The sequence below is a fragment of the Aulonocara sp. 'chitande type north' Nkhata Bay genome, linkage group LG1 (assembly GCF_057382095.1).
Source record: "Aulonocara sp. 'chitande type north' Nkhata Bay isolate Kocher_YH1m ecotype deep benthic linkage group LG1, A_spYH_male_GT1.1, whole genome shotgun sequence".
Lineage (NCBI taxonomy): Eukaryota > Metazoa > Chordata > Actinopteri > Cichliformes > Cichlidae > Aulonocara > Aulonocara sp. 'chitande type north' Nkhata Bay.
The window spans coordinates 42,632,250-42,650,452 of record NC_141344.1 but is presented as its reverse complement, the minus strand read 5'-3'; the positions used below and the strand labels follow the sequence as shown (position 1 = coordinate 42,650,452).

The following is an 18,203-nucleotide window of genomic DNA, read 5'->3' as shown; positions in this document are numbered from 1 at the left end:
GTAGTCTATAGTTTCCCTCCCTTCCTCCTTACTAATCCTCTGCTCTTCCTGATTCAGGAGCTGTGCTCCATCTGTCCTCCTCTCTTTCAGTTCATCAAAGTACTCTCATATCTGAACACATGCTCTTCACCTCTAAGCACATTTTGATCTCTATCCTTAATCTGCTGCACATCCTTTCCAGCTCGTTCTCTCAAACAGTGCAAGTCATTTTCTCCTCAGTGCCAGGCCTCACATACAACTCAATTCAGTTTTATTTATATAGCACCAAATCACAACAACAATCTCCTCAAACCACTTGTAATCCTACAAATTATACAAAGAAAATGTAGAAAACCCCAAGAATCAATCTAATTCCATTTCCCTATGAGGAAGCACATCGTCAGTGGGAAGCAGGCTTAGGAAAGAGGCAGCCATCTGCTGGGGGGAGGAAGACAAGACAAAAGACCTGCCGTGGAGGAGAGCCAGAGATGAATAATTAATGATTAAATGCAGAGTATAAACACGAGTGAAAAGGGGAGAAACACCCATTAATATACCTTCCAGAATCTTTTTATATACACAACAAGATGTGCTTTTCTTTCTTGACACAGAGGTTATTCACCTCTCCACAAGTGTGCTATAAAAATGAATCTTTTTACAGCCAGCAGTTAGCCCGCAGGCGTTTGACCAATGAGTCATGTACCTTTACAAACAGAAAAACCAAGGTTGCAACGAGGTCATATAAATAGTAACTATGCAACAGGGTCAAAGACCTGAAATGCAACCGTCTGAACTTTGGTTCAAAGACTTTGCAGCACTTTTGTGAGAATGAGTTTCATATTGATATCAAAGATTAACAGGACAGCATGACTGAGTTATAGCAGAACAGCAACCGGCTTCAGCTTCACATAGTAGTTCTGTTTAATAATTCAACAAAATATCACAGTGTTTCTGTTTATGGGCTTTAACGCAATCAGCGTTCAGAAAAAGAAGGCGGAGTAATGAAACATTGGACAGTCTCCTCCCCATTCACTTTGGAAAGTCTCATTTTTAGCCTTCTGCCTGCATAGCACACAGATACTCTCTCCTTTCTTCTGCCAGAGCTGGAGCATCAAAAAGTAAGTACACTATCAGTAAATATAGACGGTTTCTTGTGATTTACGTAAGTGTAACCAGCAGGTTTCTATGAAGGGGAAAGTTGTTTCACAGTTTGTTTCATGCTGTTTGCAAAAAAAAACCCAAAAAACAAAACATTTCTTTTTGTGCCACAGACTAGTTCTGAAGAGAGGGACATGTTTCATCAGAAACAAAATAAGTATTACATCTGTGCAAGTGATCCAAAGGTGTGCTGAAAATAAGACGTCTTTGCAGTCAAACAGCACTAAGAAACAAAATACTTGGGGTAGTCTGATAGAAGTAATTAAAAAGGGAAGAGGGATAAAGACATTAAAAATATGTTATGGATAAAATGAATGATTAGTACTAATAATGATTTTAAGCCCTTAAATTAGGATGATGGTGAGAGGTTAGCTGCTGAACCTTTTGAAAATCAGCAGTGATAATGAGTCAGACTGAAGCTTATCAGTGCCACATCCCATATAAATGTCTTTGAACACATTCCCAGAAAGTTGATTGCATTTTGAGAAGGAGAAATGTTTTGTCACAACCAGGTGACTTTTTCATCCTCAGCTGACCGCAGGTTTCTCCGGCCTTCATAATCATTAATCATACCAGCTGAAAAATTGTATGTAACAATCATAAAACTGACCTAATATTCAAATGTATGGTTAGAATGTGACTTGTACTCTAAAAGTGCTTTGAGTGGTCAGTAATATTAGAAACACATTATGGAGATTTATATTCAATTTTATTTTATTTATACAGCGCCAAATCACAACAAAAGTCACCTCAAGGCGCTTTATATTGTAAGGTATACACTACAATAATACATGCAGAGAAAATCCAATCATATGACCCCCTATGAGCAGCACTCTGGCAACAGTAAAGCAATATCCAGAGTGTGATTAGTGAGTGGTGGGTGGGTTCTTTTACATTTTGAAAGAAGCCAACAGAGTCTAATAAGAGATTAAATGCCGTGATTTTAGCATCTACATGGATGTTAACATCACACAATAATGATTTTATCTGAGCTGAGCACTAAATCAGATAAAAATGCTGAGAAATCAGACCAAAACTCTCTGTCAGGCCCAGGTGGATGATAGATGATTACAAATAAGACAGATTTTTGAGTTTTCCACCTAGGGTGGGCAAGGCATCAGGCTTTCAAATGAATTAAAAGTGTCTGGGTCTTTGGTTGATTAATAGGCTGGTGTGGAAAACTGCTGCCACACCGACCCCTCGGCCTGTGCTTCGAGGTTTCTGGTAGGTAGAATGACTCGGGGGTGTTGATTCATTTAAACTAACATAATCCTCCTGCTGCAACCAGGTTTCTGTAAGGCAGAGTAAATCAATTTGTTCATCAATTATCAACTCATGTACAAACAGAGACTTGGAGGAGAGAGACCTAATATTTAATAATCCACATTTCACTGTTTTACTCTTTGGTGAAGATGTGGATACTGTATTGTTCTTTCTTTGCGATTTTTTATGTTTAAGTTGTTTTTTTCTCACCATATTATATTTATATGCAAGGTATATATCTGGAGTTGACTGGCTCATCACATGCTTGTTCAAATAGGTCTTTACAATGAGATTTGTTCACTGTGAGCCAGACAGAGAAGTGACTTCTGACACAGCTGACACTCTTCAAAGTTGCATGGATGAAAGCAATGCTTTTAGACTGAACAGTTGTATTGCTTCATCAGTACGTTTGGTCCAGTGGGTAATCTTGGCACATGGTCTAAACTTTGTCTCTCTGACCCATACATTATATGGTTGCCTATTAAAAGAATAAATATTATTTGAAATGTTTTATTCATATAGTTTTATGATGATTCTGGTGACACCTACAAGCTGAAATATGTCAGTCAAGCACTAAAGGTGTTTTGAAACAACGTGAACACTATACAACTATTTTTTTTACTGGCTGTGGAAATAACATACACCACTATTCTCTATGTACTGCTGGTTCTTTGGATGTGTGCTCACTTTCCTCTTGGTTGACCAGAATAAATCTGTCACTGTGCTGGCTCTCTCTTATCTGCATGTAAACATGTATAAAAAACATAGTTAGTATAGTCTTGTAATCAGAATAGAATACAATAGAATACAAAATGTAACCCTCCTGTCAGTAGCACAAAAGATTAAAAGTGCAAGATAAGGAATAAAAGAGATGAAATAATGGGCATATAAAAGAAATGTACTGATAATAAATAGATGTATAGTCAATGTATGTTTGATATCAACAGGATGATATTGCTGCACTTGGCATTATATTGTACAGCTTCTATTGAGTGTTCTGAAAGAATCCCCTTACTCTGTCTTTTTCAGATATGTTTGATGCCAGGATCTTACTGTTGCTGCTCCTGTCTGGTAAATAACCTTGTTATTCAAACACATTTTGAAATGATTTTATTAATACTTAATATAATATATACAGTCCCGATCAAAAGTTGAAGACCACTTGAAAAATGGCAAAAAACCCAAAACAAACAAACAATATTTTGCATGGTTGGATCTTAACAAGGTGCCAAGTACAAGTGTGACCGTTGGGCTGTATGTGTGGTCCAACTTGTGGACGATGGGCATGTCGGGGAAGTGGACCCCAGAGTCAGTATCCTCCTCCTGATAGTCGCCCTCTACTGGCTCCTGCTGGAGGGCAGGGGCTGGGAGGGGTTGCAGGAGGATGGGCCTGGCCTCACGCAGATAGGAGAGTGGATGCCATCCGAGGGCCAAGAAACTTCACCATTGCCTGTGAGGCATCCACTATCCCCACTTTGCCCACTTAGGCATGGTGGAAAGAGGAGAGCTGGCAGGGTAGGGAAGCCAGGTGAGTGGAAGTGGCCAGCAGCTCAGGTGCAATGTCAGGGTCCCCAGAACCTGCCAGCATGTGATGGGACAGGTGATGCAGGTAGAGGGATGAAATGAACACCAAATTGGTTAGACAAGCCTGGGTAGACATGGCCCCGTGTAGCCTAGCCAGCAGGGAGTCCGTAACCTTAGTTACAGGGAGTCAATGAGCAGGGAGTTCCTGCTAGGTGTTCTAGCTCTTTCTTGGCCTTCCCAGAAAACAACACACAAATAAACACTGACTGCCCCGGCTTCAACAGATAAGCCATTAGTTTCTACATTACTGCTCGTGAACTTGCAAGACCGTGGGAACAGGGGGACGCCCGCGACATCAGAGAACTCACTGACCTCAGGCAGCCACTGCCAGGATCCGCTGTCTGTGTGAAATGTGTGACCATGGGCAATATGCCAGGGGAATGGCTGGCTCCAGGATCCCATGTGAGCACGAAGTGTGCAACCCGCAAGACCGCAAGACAAGGCACCAGCGACTAGAATCAGTGCAGCTAAGAGCTTTTTTTTCGGGACATGGAGTAGAAGAAATCCTGGGAGGCTGCTGAGACAGGCTCCCCACCACAAAGGTAAATGGACACACACTGCTACTACACATTGAACTACACACCATACACACACTGTACATGCATGCACACTGCCAAGTGGAGATCAAACCTCAACATTGAAGTTTACCGAAAGCCCACACACACGGACCAGTACCTCCTTTTTGGCTCCCACCACCCTCTGGAACACAAACTTGGAGTAATCAGGAACCTGCAACACCAGGAAGAAAATGTTCCCTCTAAGCCAGAAGGGAAAACGAAGGAACACACACATGTGAAGTAAGCTCTTAAAATGTGGTTATCTCAATTGGGCTTTCATGAAAATAGCGAAGATGGGTAGGAAAGAAGGTTTCAATTAATTAGGGAGAAACAGAATGACAAATGGAACAACACTGTCATCCCTTATGTAGCAGGTTTATCAGAGGAACACAGCAGAGTCTTCTCCAAGGATCACATCCCAGTGCACTTCAGCCACTCTTAGACAAAAACTGGTTCATCCCAAGGACAAAACTCCCAACCACAAGCTAAACAACGCACTGTACGCTGTGCAGTGTAGTGAGGAGTGCTCAGACCTCTACATAATGCACGACACAAAATATAAGAGCCACCTCGATGGGACAAGACTCCGCTGTACATGTCTGTCTAAAAGACAAAGGTCACTCTTTCAAGGATGCTGACGTTCACATCTTTTACAGAGAAGACAGATGGTTTGAAAGAGGAATGAAAGAGGCCATCTATGTTCACTGTGAATGATGATCCTTGAACAGAGGTGAATTTTCTGCCACCTATAATGCAGTTTTTCCCTTCCCAGGCACCTTAACCTCCTAGGACCTGGCGTCCACATATGTGCAGAGATGGGCAAGTAATCGGGGCAAAAAGTAATCGGATTACAGTAACGCGTTACAAGTAACGCGTTACTGTAATCCGATTACTTTTTTCAAGTAACGAGTAAAGTAAGGGATTACTATTGCAAAAACGGTAATTAGATTACCGTTACTTTCCCGTAGGAACGCTGCGTTACTACGTTACTAAAACCGTGATTTTTTTGCGAGAATGTCTCATGACAGTGACGTAAGCGAGCACGACGTTCGTGACAACAGCTGTGTGCAGATCAACAATGGATCACATATCCAGTGCAGAGAGAGTATGAGCGTGCAGCGTTTAAAGCGTGGAAGTACTGACCTTACTTTGAGTTTGATTCCATAAAAAGTGACAAAAACATTAGTGTCCGCTGTGCGTGGGAAGAAAACTTCTTTTTACAGCGAAAAAAACCCCTAAACTTCCAAACAAGCACCGAGTAGCTACGACGTAATGGGAAACTCACAGAGAAACTCGCGGATTCTTCCACTGACCGCGCCACACCTGCACCAGGGTAAACCTCCGCCTACCCTACTCCTGCTTTACAGGTGAAAATAGAGCAACAGGACCGCTGAGTCTTTGACTTTATTTATTTTCTGCTGTGTTTTACTTGCATCTATTTGAAAGACTGAGTGTAAACACAACAAATATTTTATTTTATGTGCTGGAATGTGCAGGAAATAAGTTTAAATATTAAACTAATTTATTCAAGTCAGAGAATGTTGCATATAATTACATGTTTGCTTGATGCATAAAGTTAAAAGATTAAAACTGATAAAACAAGTTTTAAAAAGAGACTTTTCCATTTGATTATATTTTGTATGATGATTATGCAGAAAAAGTAGAATTGGGCTGAGAGATCTATCACTTTATCACCTCTTCAGGTTGTAAATCGTGTTTTTTAAAAGTAACTAAGTAACTAATTACTTTTTTGGGCGAGTAATCGGTAATTAGTTACTGATTACTTTTTTCAAGTAACTTGACCAACACTGATCACTACTTAGAAATGGCTGTCTGTTAGCATGGTTATGTTTTTTAAATATCAGTATATTGTGATTTATACTGATTTTTGTGTTAGAAAAGGGCTAACACCTCCCTCCATCAGGGTCATAGGGTACCTGGAGTACAGTGGCTACATTGGTACTCCTGAAGTAAGCTTACATAAGCCCTGATGAAGGCCATCAGAGTTGGCCTTCCTGAGGTGGAATTTTAAGGAACAGTCATGGGATGGAACTCTAGTAGTTCTTATGACATCACAGCTATTGCACAGTTACAGTGCAGGTTTAAATGTTACAACTGAAACATATTTTTGACTCCAGCAACAAGCAGATACACACACAGCTGAACTAGGACATTTTCATAGAGCAGTTTCTTTGAAAAAAAGGTGAGTTTTGGGGGAACTGCTTTATAAGTGACACTTACTTTTAATGCTGTAACTTTGATAGCTGATGGTAGATATTTACAGTGAGATTTTTGAGCATGCCCTACAGTACAGATGGGAAATGTACTGCTTAACTTGAATAACTTATGTCTTTGTGGGATCTTTAAAGTTCAGATGATGGAACAAGGAGATGGGGCCCATGCTCAGCCTAATGAGGGTAAGAACTTGATCTGTTATTGTACAAGAGAAACGTAATGCAGTGTTGAAGTTTCTTTTGATTAGCTGTGACTTTGCTAACTGAACTTTCATGTAGAGCAACCACTCTTGGCTGAAGGTGGTAACTGGGGAGATATGGACAACGTCTTTGAAAATGGTGTGGAACATGTTATAATATTTTTACCACGTGAAGTTGCGAGACTTTGGGAGCCAGAGCAGCTTAACAACAACAATGATCACATCAATCAGAATAATTTCTTCAACATTCGTTTTGAAATTGATGACAGCAACTCTGATGATGGACATGATGACAGCAACTCTGATGATGGAAATGACCACAATAACAGAGATACTGAAAATGACCACAATTATTGCAATTATAATAATGATGATCAAAATGCTGACAGCAGCAACGATGAAGAGGAACGCAATGAAGCTCATCAAGATGAAAGTGACCTTGCTGCTGCTGAGGTTGACTATGAAGTCAACCCGGATGAAGGAGAAGCAGCGGAGGATCTGCTTCCTGGAGGATTTAGGAGACAGTTTAGAGAGGAAGACAGTGATGATGAGAAAAGTAATGCAAGCAAACAGTTCCACTGGTGGGATGAATTTGCTGACAGCGACTCTGAAGAACAAGACTCCCTACTTGAAGGCAATAAAGAAAGCGATGAGGGTGATGAAGATGAGAGGTGAATCCAAAAGTGACATGCCAACCGTCACTCAGAGTGACTGAATGGAACCTCTTTAATAAAAATGCATCTTCTACTCAGTTGTCTTTTGATTAAATGCGAGCACTGCAACACTCTTGTTTTTAAAAAGATATAAAACTGCTTTTGTAAAACCAAATTACTCTTGCAGAATAGACGTACCAAGGTATGGTAGTATTCTGATTCTGATATTTAAACACAATCAATGTGCCATCCTACAAAAACAACTTTACAACTTTTTTTGATAAAATCAAGGACTCAGCGGGCCTGTTGCTCTATTTTCACCTGTATAGCAGGCGGATGTTTGCCCTGGTGCAGGTGTGCCGCAGCAGTCAGTGGAAGAATCCGTGAGTTTGTCTGTGAATTTCCCATTACGTGTCGTAGCGTACTGGGCGCTTGCTAGTGATGTGCGATACCACTGATTTCCTTTCCGATCCGATACCAAGTAATATTCAGGGTGGTATCGACGATACTGATCCGATACTTTGTACAAAAACGGATTTTATTTATTGTATCTCAAATTATAGCGTCATAATGATTACAGGATATTCAGATTACTTGTTCTTATCACGTAATAATGCAGAGTTCATCATATAGAAATAAAAAACCTGAAGTTGTGCCTATTTGAACACGTTGCCTGCCTGCAGCACTAAAGGACTCCGTGAGAGACTCTCACCCTAGCACCACCTGTCCCTGTCCTCCTCTTCAGTCTCAACATACGCTCCTCATATTCTGTGATATGATTTACTCTGAGGTGTTTGACAAGGTTAGTGATGTTGCCACAACCATACATGCCAACCCTCCCGATTTTTCCGGGAGAATCCCACCTTTCTCCAGATTTTCCACCCGGACAACAAAATTGAAAAACCATATGGCAGAATTCATAGCGGGCCCAGCCAATTCCAGTCTCCAACAATGACGGCAGCTACTTAGTTTTATTATCACTCTTATTTCTCTTTCTGGGTCACAAAAAACTTTTAACATATTTTCAGGTGAGGATGTAGCTGTGTAAACTTCAAATATCTGAGCCGACACATCGTCTTCAAACCCCCGAGGTCTTTCACCACTCGGGTTAAACATGATGTACAAGTCACTTTGATAACTTAAAAATGTTCTTGTTTGGCTTTTTCAGTGTTTTATTTGTTCGTGAGTAAATCGGTTTGGCTGAGATTAAAGTTATTAGATTAAATTAAATGTAACTTTATTACTCCCTCGGGAGGGTTCCCCAGGGTTTTCACACAGCTGAATAAACGTCAAACAGAAAACTGATCAAACAGAAGTGTGAGACGGTCGAGAATTTACGCCAGCGCCCGGCAGGGCTGTGCAGAGAGGCTTAAAGGGGCGGGTGCTCAAAGTTAAAAAGGGGCACATTGAACCAGGCTGAATAACAACAACACACATTCATCAAGAATCTAATATGGGCAACAAGGCAAAGCAAACGTAGCCGATGGTTTACCTGATGGGTACAATGTTGCTGTTGAGGGGTTGCTGTGGATAGTGCTGGAGGGCAGGGCTGTGTTGATCTGAGACTGTAGACATTAAAAAGTCCACAGGAGAGATGGTAGCTGATTAAACAAGTGTCATGAGATAATAACAAAATGCAAAGATTGGTGACAGCGCTTGGAACCATAAGGCAACAAAAAACTGTGAGAAATAATTTAGGCTCTGCCTGTGAATCACTCTTTGCTTCTCTTCTTCCTTCCATCATTTCATATATCACTCTCCACTTGCTGTCTATCTGAGAACAAGGCACAACTTGCTATTGCAATAAACTATAATCTAATTATCCACACCTAACAACTCCTGCACTTAATCTATAATAAAATGATGACAGAAAAATGTTATAGCCCTGCCTTTAGTAGCCTCACACAGCTCCTGCTGTTTCCTCCTCATGTCCTTACCAGCCATGTCTGCACAATGTTATATCATGAGTAATAATTAAAAAAAATCCATCTAAATAAAACACACATGCACGCACACACAGGGACATTTTAGACCTTCTTCAGAATACTGTATATACTATGGGCATCACGGTGCTGATCCAGAATCCTTACATTATTATTTATTACTAGAGCTACAATAATAAAGCAAAGAGGAGGGGGAAGTAATAAATATGAAATAATGTCATTATGATGATTCCATTTGTTTCACTATCCACTCTGTGCAGGGCAAAGCTTATTACATTTTTGAACTGTAGAGATACAAAAATTTTACTGCTGTAAAATCCAAATTTTGTCTTATTTAAGTATCAATCAAACTAGATGGGGACATTTTTGACTCCTGAGGACCACCGGTGTGATTACGTGCTGCCATTTAAAAAATTTAAATGGTTCAAAAAAAATTCTCACTAAAGTTCAACATACAGCACTCTGTAGTTAGTCAGATAGTCAAAATTATCTAAACAATTAAATATTTAATTTTCTCAATTTGTTTTCGCTAAAAAACAGGGTGTGGTTTTTGTAAAGAAGGTCTGGTGGCCCTAAAATGTAAAATGTTGAGTAAATTTTGTGTTAATGTGTTGGTCTTAAGTAAAACTAAGGTGTAACACTGAATTGATTGACAATTTATACTTTATACTTTAAAAAACAGTCAAATGAAGTGGGGACATTTTTGACCCCTGAGGAGCAAAGCTGTATGGAAATCGGGAGGACATTATGAGGGTTAAACTGACCACTAACCCTCCTCCAAAACAGAAGTCAAAGTTCCAAACATGAATTCAGCAATGAGTAGCTCCAGCGTTATTGTTGATCACTTTAAAAACTCGATGCGCCATGCTTGATGCAAGCGTTTCTATGAAGTGAGTGGGAAAATTTCTCCAAGTGGTGAAATGATAAATGGCCTGCATTTATATAGCGCTTTACTAGTCCCTAAGGACCCCAAAGCACTTTACACATCCAGTCATTCCCATATACATTGTAGCCACAGCTGCCCTGGGGCGCACTGACAGAGGCGAGGCTGCCGGACACTGGTGCCACCGGGCCCTCTGACCACCACCAGTAGGCAAACATAGTATCTTGCCCAAGGACATTTGGCATGCAGCCAGGAGGCAGCCTGGGATCAAACCACCAACCTTGTGATTAGTGGCTGACCTGCTCTGCCACCTGAGCTACAGCCACCCATAGCTGAAGACAACTGCATGAAGGGCATCTACTGTCTGGAACTGTTGTCCATTTTTGTAAATTTGAAAACATCTCAGGTGGGATCTGCTTGTCACGTCAGTAACATTGGAAACCATCAGCACCATCGAGGTTTAATTTTTTTCTCATCAGAGTAAAACTTTCTTCCACCTTTCAATGTCCCATGTTTGGTGGTCTCTTGCAAAGTGCAAAACAGAGACGTTTTAGTTTGAAGACGTTTTTTGTTTTTAAAGCCCTTCAGTCTCAGATGTCGTCTGATGGTTATGCGATTGTGGTTGGCACCAGTAAAAGCCTTAATTTGGGTCAAGGATTGTCCAGTGTCTTGACGGACAGCCAGTTGGATCCTCTGGTTCAGTGCTTGTGACATTTCTTTGGGTCTTGCCACTTGATTTTTTTTGTTCCATAACCCTCAGGATCATCTAAGAAATTCCAAATGACTTTCTTACTGTGTCCCACCTCAGCAGCGATGGCGTGCTGTGAGAGACTTATGCAGTTCAACAACCCAACCACATTCAAAAAGGGAAAGTTTTTTTTTGCCTTTGCCGTCAGAACATCATGACAGTTTGACTACCTGACAGAAAATGACAATGAATTGACATTTTTACACAGATATGGCCTTTTAAAGGCATGTGGTCCTAAACTTTTGATCAGCTGTAAAACAGCCTGTTTCAGTTTAAGCGTTATTTTAAATCAATTGCATGCTCAAAAAAATGTTTTGTCTCACTCGCATTTTGTCTTGTTCCATGTTGAAGCTCTACTTGGAACCTTGTTAAGCTCCAACCATGCAAAATATCATTTTTTAAGTGGTCTATATCTAACGTTGTTATACTGTCAACACCTGCAGGGGCAAGAGCATTCATGATCCACAACACCCAGCACAACCTGTGTCTGGAAGATTCAGCAGATACAGGTGAAGTCCAATTGAAGACATGCAACCTAGACTCTGAATATCAGCAGTGGATCTGGATCAGTCGGGACATGCTGATGTGTGTCGCATCATCTAGGTGTCTGTCAGCCCAGCACGAAGGGCCAGTGCACACCCAGGATTGCCATGAACCCGAGGTGGATGCTGCTTGGTTAATATGGGACTGTGACCGGGACCAACTGATCAGTAGAAAGCTATCAATGCTTCTGTCACACAATGGCCAGCATGCGATCCTCGTACAACACAGCAAACACCCAAAGTGGAGATCTCTGGATCAGGGGGACATCTGCCAGGAAAGATTCAGTAAGACTCAGTAGTTATTGAACAGAAAGCAGCTTTTCTGTTCTTTGCACACTTTTCACACTGAAGCAGGATTTATGGTCCACCAAAGACAGCGGGTTCACTGCCCACTTTAGTCCAGGGCCTGCCTGTAGGCCTGCAGTCTGCCTCTGTTGTCAGATGGAGGCAGTGTACAAAGTGTGTGTAACAGCTGGTCTGCAGGCCACTGTTGCTCTTTTAGATTTTGGTCTGTCAGCCGGCAGCAGAGAAGTTCTAACACACAAAGAGAGTTAAAAACAATGAAAATGTCCACCGCAGCCACTGTGCTTCTTTATGTTGGACTTTTGTAGTTTAGTGAACTCTGCTATCACTCTTTCCTCTATTCTGACTCACTTATTAACCAGTCTACATTTGGCAGATGCTTATGTCATACGCTTCCAACAACATGCAGTCAGGATATTGGATGACTGCACGGGAATGTATCTAGGGTGGGTGGAACCCCCACCATTCGACTGAAAACATGTACGCGGACACACCGTAAATCCTGCTTTAGCAATACGCAACACGTTCACATATAAGTAGAAAAGGAACTCGGACAAATTTAAAGTGAAAGTGCAATAATGTGATTTCATGAAAATATATTGAAGTAGTCAAAAAGTAGTTAATATTATTAAGTATTCTATTAAAGTGTTCATTTATCACTTTAATTCTTCAGCTGAAAAAGGTGGAGCTCATTTAAACGTCAGTGAATTTCTTTCACTAATCTTGTCTAAATCAAACTTGTCCATACTATTGTGCTTATTAGTGACCTGTGTTTTTTGATTGCAATAAAGATAGAAAAGCAAAGAAAACTCATTGCAGAACATTCTTGTCATGAGAGACTGTGAGTCAGCTAGCAGTTAGAAAGCTGGATCCACATAACGTACTTTGTATGTGTCAAAGTATCCTTGGGCACGATACAGAATCCCAAGTTGTCCTGATATATCCACTGGAGTGTGAGTGTTAGATCAAAGTGTATAGATAAGAGCTGTATGAATGTGTGTGTGATCGTGTGGATGAGACTTGTGTTAGAAAGTGCTTTGAGGAGGTCAGGTCACAGTGACCTGAATCTTTGGCCAACAAAATCTTTACAGTTTATCACTAAGGAACTCAAAATATATTACATTCAGAAGAGTATGTTTAATGAACAGCACATGTAAATGTTAAATGGACTAATTCTTGTATAGCGCTTTTCTACTCTCCCAGAGCACAGAAAGCGCCCAACATGCCAAATTCACCCAATCACGCAAGCACTTTTCTTCTAAGCTTTTTAGTGCTTCCTAACATGCGTACACATTTATAATGCGATGGATGCATCCGAGAGCAACTTGGGGTTAGTATCTTGCCCAGTGATACTCTGCATGCATACTTGGCAGTAGAGGACCTGCTCTCCTGCCACTTCATCATTACTGGTACAGAGACAAATTTAAGAGCTGATACTGAAATCCTCAGTTTGCTACATTTGTGTTTGACAATCAAAGCTTCTGTGGGGTCTGTCTGTGTGTCCTCTTAAGGACATCGGAGAGCTTCTGACGATTTGACGTACGAGGATGAAGCACAAACAGGAGAGCTGACAGCTATGACAAAGGAACAAAGAGAGTATCTACGTTGGTTCTACCGCACAGAGGACCGTAAGTGCTGCTCCTGCTAGAATACTTGATCCAAATGGATGTGTAACATGAAATACTTGGTAATTTGGATAGTCTGCAATATTTTTTTTTCCTGAGACATAGTATGCTGTGTGAAGTAGCATAACATAAGCAGCATGAGAGGTGATAGGAAGACAGCATCTGCAGACTGTTCAAGTTTCCTTTAAGTGTTCTTTATTTTCTGGCGTCGCCTTTCAACAATTGTTTCACAAAAACATAAGAACCTGTCAAAATCTCACCTGCTTTATACAGAATTCTACTCACACCTGGATCTCATTAACCTCTACCATTGGGAAAACAGGATAGACTAAGCAACACAACACAGTCTAGACAAAGAAACAGGAATAAAATGATTTTTCCACTTAACTCATTCACCCAACTAAACAGTTTGAAAAGTCAATCTCTTCACTTAATCTGACTCGTGAGGTTATTTTAAATGAAATAAACAATTTTACACAAAAGAAACACCTCTTCATTTGGTTACACCCAATTGACATAATCAGTGACATCATATCCTATAAAATCAGGAAGTACTGTTTTACACATAGGACCTGCTCAAAGGAACACACAATGGTAAGTATAACCAAGCTACATAAACAAATGAAAGATTCAAATCAATTAATGATGAAGTGAATATAACCAATGCTACCACAAATAGACCCGGGATAGTATGTAGAGCCAAGGTTGCATGTGCTGTGTTTACATTAAAGTAGTGATGGGTAGATGAGGCCTCGTGAAGCCTTTCAGCACATTCCCCAAACTGTATCTGTGTCGACACAGTGTTGCTGTTTTGCTCCATACCGACACCTGCTGGACCTTAAATATCATTGCAGGCACCTTACTTGAGACTCAACAGACACTGATTCAATGACCTAGTCATACTTGTACACACTGTAAGCTATTGTACTTTCCATGGAATCATTTTATATCTTTTACATTGCAACTATTGCAGACATCTTTAAAATATATTGTGAATGACATTAAGTGAAAATTAAAATGACAGTATTGTGAATGTAATATTACCCATTTAAATGTAATTGATTCAGAGTTTATTATAAGTTTTTATTCAGAAAAATTCGGCATCTTTTAAACACAGCTGTATCGATCACGTGACTTTTTCTTAAAGCGACGCACGCACCGATACAGGTTTCACTCTGTGAGCTTGAGACATGCGTCGGTGCGTCAGTGTTGCTGGACCCATCACTACATTAAAGCATTATGATAGACTATAAGATATCAGAACACAAAATAACAATATATGCAAGTGACAAATGGCAAATGAATTCTGTCCCAGCCACTTTGCCACATGCTGAAAGCTTTTCCATATAGAAAACGGAAACTTGTCGGGGGAGAAAAGCTAAATGATAAAGCTCAGAGCAAGAATTCTGCTCAGCAGTTTCTCAGCTTCATGCTGGTGAACCAGACCACAAGGGTCTTGGCACTGGTTCATTTTCATTACTCATTAGGCTGTCAGGGGGAGTAGCTGTGAACAGCTCGGACTGTTAATTTACACATTTGGCAAAAACGTTGATGCCACATATTTTAGTAAGAAAGCGAGCATTCAAAAATCCAGAGAAATTCGCTGACTAAAAGGTTAGTGTTGTTATGTTGTAATGCTGTCATGTAGAAAATACTGTTATGTCAAATTTTTACATGTTCTAATCAGGGAAACATCTCACATCTGTAGATACGCATTTGTTTTGAGGCTAATATTCTACAGATTATCAAAAATAAAAAGTTGGGAAATACTGACAAGCCCTTATTTAACTCTTGTTTGTGTGTGTGTGTTACTGATTCTGCAGTGTGCATATGATATTCTCATATGAAAGAGGGCAGGGAGGTTTTCAGGTTTTAATTATCCTCGTGTTGCAGCAACCACATGGACATTTGTACTGCTGGGACTGGCCTTTGTCTGCCTTCTTGTTGGTTTTCTTCTCCTGGGAATGGGAGCCATGGCAAATAAGTATGACCCGAAGTTGTTTGACTGCTATTTTTTTGAGAGCGAACATACTGTATATTATATTAAAGGTTTCTGTACTAACTCAAACAGGAGCAGGAAGAAGATAGCCGAGTACAAGGCTGCAACATCTCTGCTTCAGAAAAATGAAGATCAGGAGCTGCTCAAAGAAAACAGCACACACCCAGCATCAGACATGCCACTGCAGGGAAACAAGCCTCACATGTCCAACAGTGACACAAGTGAGCAGAGCAATGCAGGAAATATTGTGGTCACATGGAAAGATGGCAACACCTCCTGCCTGTACCCAGATCCTGCGGTGGAAGAGAAACAGGAGGAAGAGAGGAAAGAGAAAATAACAGCTGCTGAGCTCGACTCTCCAGATGAAGTGAAGATTATGAGCTGAAGAGGTCACAGTGAATACCAGCGGCAGTGGGAGTGGCAGTGTTTGCTTTAATAATTGATCATAATTTTCTGATTATTCTTATTTTCATGACTTCAGAGTGAAATTTTATGAAACCCTCAAATGATCAGAAAACAGTTCTCTTTTTTATTCATTCCTAATAAAGCTCATAACAGTTTACATTACAGTTTCAGTGGGTGGTTGCGCTCATAAAATGTGTCCACGTGGGAACAAAAGTTGTATAAAAATGGTTCCCTGTAAAGGTATTCTATAAAAACAGTTTCTGGATGTAAGTTCAGATCTGCTTATGTGTGCTTCCCCCAATGGGCTTCGCCATTGTTAGTTTTGGGGTGGCTAAAGGAGGCAGCTCTGCCCCTGCTGATGGTTCAGTTTCTAGGGCTCCTCTTGTGGTGTTGATGATGATTTCTGGTTTGATGGGCTGTAAAGTTGCTTTCAATAAGGTTCTGTCCACAGGGAGTCTGACAAATAGACACCGAATGTTCTAGTCTTCCTCCATCCTGTGTTGTGAACTGAAATGGGAAAAACTTAATGAGATTTGAGTACTTTTGTGTGTTGTGCTGATGCCTCAGATATTATTGCATCACAATAAATCACTTGCTTTGATCTTGAAGGCCTTTCGGACTTGTCATTGTTCGTATAAATGTCTCTGATATGGGAAAACATTACTTAGCGTAGAGAAAGAATTTCCTTCATGCTGCTCACCACATTGGAAGAGCAAGCTTATAAGGCATGCATGTCTTTTTCTCAGTGACATAATGGTTTGGTTTATCCATCATTTCAGTGGATATATGACAACATTAAGGAGGTCATAAGAAAAACAAACTACGCTGAAAAAAAGGGATTGGCCATCTCTTGGATTTATGTAAGCATCTTGCGTGTATTTAACACAATTGCCTCATGCTTTAAAGTTAAGTGTAACTGTGTCATGTAGAAACTACATGATATGCAGAGAGAGTAGATTAAATCATGTTCGAGTGAAGTAAGTCAATAATATAGCTAAATTAAATAAAATCTTGCTACACCTTTGGATCGTGGTTTGAGGAAGGCCTCCATCTCAAGCCGAAAAAAAAAGTCTACCTTGTAATTTGAGCACAAAAATTTCATGTTTCTATCTTGAACGTTAGGAAATCATGTAGGATCTGTATGAAATTCAACAACTTAATTTCTTCTTGTTGAGATGACCTGATACAAACAATCAATCAATCAATCAGAACTTTATTTGTCACATGTAAGTTGCCCTGCAGTGAAATGGGGACCCCCCGACCTTACATACACAACACAGACATCACATGGGGAGACAGGTCAGGGACCGGTAGTATTACAGAAAAACACTGAAATACAAAACAATGGGAAAGTCCAAGAGGGAAAAAGGAGACCTCTACTCATGCTGAGCTCCTGGGAGGACAGCATGAGAACAGGAAACAAAAAACTCCTCTGCACAGAAAGCACATAAATGTCCACAGCACAACATTATGGAGCACGTGACCAGTAACAGGGGTGGGTGGGGGGTGAGGAGTTGTCCCAAGCAAACACAGCAGCCATCCTGCCCTGCAGCTATTCTTCCAGCGCTGGGCCCAAACCCGCCGTGTTCTCTAGGAGGGAACAAGCATCGACGGCGTTTGGAAAGGGAGGGGGGATGGGGGTGCCTACTGGGGTCAGCGGGGGAGCTGGCCCCAGGGAGGGGTTACCTGCCCCTCCCTTCCTTCCCTCCCCATCTCCAGCTGCCTCTCTCTTCCCGCTGCACCACAACCACCCACACATGCAGGGCCTTGGAGTAGGGGTATGTCACCAGGGTGCAGAGGAGGCTACCCCCCCTCTGTCCCCTTCTGGCTGCCTCTTCCTCAATTTTATCCCACAACTTAGACATTCACATTATTCACACTCTCACTACACATACATATAGGATCTTGGGGGTGGGCACAATCACGGAGTCCAAATTACCATCAGGGTGTACACCTCACCCCTGGCGTCGTTGCCCACCTCTCAATTTTAAATACACGTAGACATTGAGGGCTAGCAGGAGGGACCATGCGCTTACCTGCTGCTCTCTGGCAGGTAGCTCCATGCCCTCCTGGGTTTTAAATGCACCTTAGAACACACATGCATCAACACTACAATGAGCGGGTGGA

The 18,203-nt window shown here is 41.0% G+C and overlaps 2 protein-coding genes across 4 annotated transcripts; both read left to right on the top strand.

The window, feature by feature from the left end:
- The first annotated feature begins 841 nt into the window (after positions 1–841).
- LOC147339641 (uncharacterized) lies at positions 842–16,684 on the top strand. The gene is made up of 6 exons (XM_086297189.1): positions 842–1,097; positions 3,430–3,471; positions 11,646–12,029; positions 13,559–13,675; positions 15,566–15,656; positions 15,744–16,684. Exons 2-6 carry the CDS (start codon positions 3,432–3,434, stop codon positions 16,054–16,056), a joined length of 945 nt encoding a protein of 314 aa, XP_086153315.1. The 5' UTR covers positions 842–1,097; positions 3,430–3,431; the 3' UTR covers positions 16,057–16,684.
- Positions 5,455–7,774, top strand: LOC147339642 (uncharacterized). Of its 3 annotated transcripts, none has more exons than XM_086300049.1 (3): positions 5,455–6,744; positions 6,916–6,958; positions 7,055–7,773. In XM_086300049.1, the coding sequence occupies exons 2-3, from the start codon at positions 6,916–6,918 to the stop codon at positions 7,648–7,650; spliced, it is 639 nt and encodes a 212-aa protein (XP_086156175.1). In that variant the 5' UTR covers positions 5,455–6,744; the 3' UTR covers positions 7,651–7,773. The 3 variants fall into 3 exon arrangements, with proteins under 3 accessions (XP_086156175.1, XP_086156166.1, XP_086156158.1); XM_086300040.1 differs by having other exon boundaries at positions 6,911–6,958; XM_086300032.1 differs by lacking the exon at positions 5,455–6,744 and having other exon boundaries at positions 6,752–6,958; positions 7,055–7,774.
- Positions 16,685–18,203: the final 1,519 nt, after the last annotated feature.